The sequence below is a fragment of the Pteropus vampyrus genome, unplaced genomic scaffold, assembly GCF_000151845.1.
Source record: "Pteropus vampyrus isolate Shadow unplaced genomic scaffold, Pvam_2.0 Scaffold98, whole genome shotgun sequence".
In the NCBI taxonomy this organism is placed as follows: domain Eukaryota; kingdom Metazoa; phylum Chordata; class Mammalia; order Chiroptera; family Pteropodidae; genus Pteropus; species Pteropus vampyrus.
This window is the reverse complement of record NW_011888879.1, coordinates 3,817,462-3,821,322: the sequence shown is the minus strand read 5'-3', so window position 1 is coordinate 3,821,322 and position 3,861 is coordinate 3,817,462. Positions and strand designations below refer to the sequence as shown.

At 29.8% G+C, this 3,861-nt stretch overlaps 1 protein-coding gene across 1 annotated transcript in view; it reads right to left on the bottom strand.

The window, feature by feature from the left end:
• The window catches only part of TPR (translocated promoter region, nuclear basket protein), a 60,740-nt gene that overhangs the window by 52,456 nt on the left and 4,423 nt on the right, over positions 1–3,861 (bottom strand). The window contains exons 4-6 of the mRNA XM_023533190.1: positions 1,795–1,891; positions 589–692; positions 96–260 (exon numbers count right to left, since the gene is read on the bottom strand). Of these exons, the coding sequence (XP_023388958.1) occupies positions 96–260; positions 589–692; positions 1,795–1,891 (366 nt within the window). The remainder of the gene's footprint in view (positions 1–95; positions 261–588; positions 693–1,794; positions 1,892–3,861) is intronic.

Below are 3,861 nucleotides of genomic sequence, written 5' to 3'. Positions count from 1 at the left end.
ATATTTACTTTGGTAGAACACTGAATACATTTTTAATAAACTGGCACACAAATATAAGTTGTAACCAGTATGAAGATACAATTTTATTAACGTACCTCCTCTTTTTTGTTTTCAAGATTACATTTAAGCTCTAGAATCTCATTTCCTTTTTCTCTCCCAAGAGCCAGAAGTTCATCAGTTTTGGTTTTCAATTCTGTATTCAGCCATGTATTCTGATTATGTAACAATTCCTTTTCTTGCTCCAAGCGTTTTTCTCGATACTAAAGAAATCCAAAAAAAAAAAAATTTATAGTGAAAGATAATATATAGTTATCCAAAAGATTTTGTCTGCAGCTAAGGAACACAAGTAGAATTTTACAAAAGAAATAAGTTATCTGCAAGGATTCTTAAGAGAAAACACAATTAAATGAGAAATACAAGCAAAGCAGTTCAAATAAAATCATCTTAATGCTTAATTCCCTGACTTCAAGAAAAAAAAATACAGCTTTTAATTACTTAACCATAAGATAACTTATCTATACTTAGAATTTTAATTTAGGTGAGTTTTAAGCAAAACTGTATTTTGTACATTAAGAATTATTTACTTGCCTTAACGGAAACATCAGAAGCTTGAAGTTCATCCAATTTTAACTGAAGATCGCCCTTTGTTGTGTTACTTTCTTTAAGTTTTTCATTTAGACGTTTAACATCCTCTAGAAAGGTCAGAAGAGAATTTGAAAATAATGACTAATTATATCTCAGGGGAACCAAATATCAAAACTGTAATCTCTAAAAATATAAACATTCAATACGAAGTAAGTAGTTCTTAACTGCTCTATTTTAATTTGCTCCTGCCATACTTAATTGCAAATTTAATTTTAACAAATAGATGATAAAAAACCCACATTCCTACGCCCAACCAAACATATAACTTATACAGGTTATTTTATTTTAAACGTATCTTGAGCTAAATATACAAAATTAATAGTAATCCTCCTGATATAAAACCAAAGGTCTATTAAAATTTCACAGCCATCTGTTAAGTTAAAAAAGCAACAATACATATAAAAACCCACTCAAAACAGCCATATAATATACATGCTTTCTTTTCATGTTCCTTGCATCAAAAATTCTTTTAATTTTACACTCACTAGGTGATCAACACCATTTACATATACTTTGAAGTAACTTCTTTTCTGAGACTGGAAAAGTATAGTTATTTAATTAAGTGTTACTGTATAGCAACAGTAAATATTTGAAAATTCTTCCTTTAATAAAAATAAAAATTTTCAGAACTCTTATAAGGAGTAACCAAAGAAACCTGCTTAAGAGACCATTAAACCACTTAAGAGTCATGTTCACCTGGGTATGTCAACTGCATTCTATACTATGTTGTTTATGTATCTTACGTTCCTGCCTCCTAACTCCTTTAGAGTTAAAAATGCGCTCTCCTCTTTGGTTCTTACACTGAATGCTTACGGATAACTTAACCAGCAAGGGTGTAAAAAATGGCAGCGTTTAGCCTATGTAAATGAACTTTTAAACTGCTTCCAACATGCTATTATAATTCTGTAGTATCTTTGCATGTAAACCGTTGTTGGAATTACTACTTCTTTGAGATATTTGTCATTTGTATATTTATCTAGACACTTCCTTAAATCTTTGATAAAAATCTAAAGATAATTGAGTGGGAGAAATATAGGCTATTACTCTGAACTCTATTCTGAGCTATGATAAAGAAACACCATTAGAAATAGACTGTGGATTAATTCCTAACACTGGTAGAATGAAAAGTGAGAGTGGAGCTCTTCATACCTGTTAAATATTCAAGTTCTTGAGATAGCCTCTCATTGGTTCTAATTAAGTCTCTTTTCTCAGCTTCTAACTCTTCCTTCGTCCTTGTAAACTGGCTCTGTCATATAAAGGAGTAAGCATAAATACATTTAAATAAGAAAATCAGGTGGATTGACCAATATAGGAACTTGAACATGGAATTGTCACTTTAGTTAACATCAGCTGTGGTTTAAAAATGATTGGTTTTCTTTCTCTTATAACTTATACATTATAAAGTATAAAAGTTTATCTATTTGCTCAATATTTCTGTTCATATTTTGGATTATTAAAATTTATTTTTCCCCAGGCTTACGAGAAAACTTCCTGTATCACTTTTTATCACTTGGAAGTGTCCTATTATGTAAACGTGCCTTTGTAAGACATTTAATTTACTTCTAATTTTTGCTGTCATTACATTTACACTTTGGTTCAAATTATTTCTCAAGAAACATCCCTACAACTAGAATTATTTAAAATCCTTAACATATTTAAATCAAAATGCTTTGCAGCAAGACAATGGCAATTTATATGGTTTTCTTTGAGTTATCAGTGGCACTCTCAAGCCACCCATGCCAGAACTAAAGGTTGTTTTTAAAAAAAAAAAAAGAAGAAGAAAAGAAATCAATGTTAACATGGGGAAGGGAAAAATAATTACATTGCTGTTGTTTTATGTGAATTTTTCTGATAACAAGTAGAGTAACATTTCATTAGTCACTTGTGTAGCTTCCCATCTTTTTAAAATTCCTTTGCCATTTCACCCTTGAATGCTTTTCTTTATTCTTTGAAAGTGCTCATGTATTAAGGATATAAACAGTAATATTTTTTATTGAAAAGAACTTTAATGGTTTATTTCCATTTTAGTTTTTTTTCCGTAGAGAACTTCAAATTGTCACTAGATCAATTCTATTACTCTGCCATTCTAAGTATCTTTTATATATGAATTATCTTTCAACCTCAAATCAAATGCAAATTTTAAAAAAGAAATGGAAAGAAGTCTGAAGTTTTATCTAATTCAAGAATCACTGGGTATGATCACTTTATTAAACTAATTGGTCAACAATCCTTAAAATCACAGTCAATCTGTTATTCATATCACTACTCTAAGGTAATGATTTCCAATGTGGATTTACCCGTAACACCAACTGTATCACAATATCTGAAATAATGCCTGGGCAACGGTAAGCATTAGGTAGAAAATTTCTAAGAGAAAGCAAAGGTGGAAGGCGGGTAGGTAAGTGGATAAGTGGGTAGATAGATGAATCTATGAACATCTATTCTACTGATAGTTCTATGACACTTTACTTAAAATAAGAATTCAAAAACACACACACACAACTTAAGAGCTTCAGAGCTAAATGCAAGTGTTTTTAATATCAAGTATCGATATATTCTAATGAATAAAAGAAATGTCCAATCTATTAATAAAACATATGAAGATGCAATTAAGATATTTATGTATACATGTTTTTGTTAGCAGCTTCTCCTGACAGAACATCTGTTTCATCTTCCCAATGACTAATAAGCAAAATCAGAATAGAAAATATCCTCAAGTATTATGTTTACAATTAGCTTTATTCATAGAAATAACATTTACCTGAATGGAAATACTGCGATCCTGAGCAAATTCAAGTTCTTTGTTTTTCTCAGTTACTGCCTTTAGTTGACTGCCTGGATAAAATAAATTTTATGACCACACACACATAAGCTTAAAACCTGCAATGCCAGTTTTTATCAAACTGCCACCTATATACATTTTAAAATTAAGAAACTGAGTATCACAAAGGCTGAGTTGTAAATCACATTCCAAATTCATAAATACATCCCAAATTTACTGTATTTCTAGACCAAAATTTTAAATATGCTATCCTTTCTCCGAAATCGTTATTTGTGGTCTTTCTAGCCAACCTTCATAGAAAAAAGCATATGTAATTATCAATTTCCTTATTTTTCTAAGACACCTTCCAATTAAATCATAAAAAAACCTCAATGAATTTTATTTACAAATAAGAAAATTGAGTTAAAAAAATCAAGAGAGTAAATAATAATACT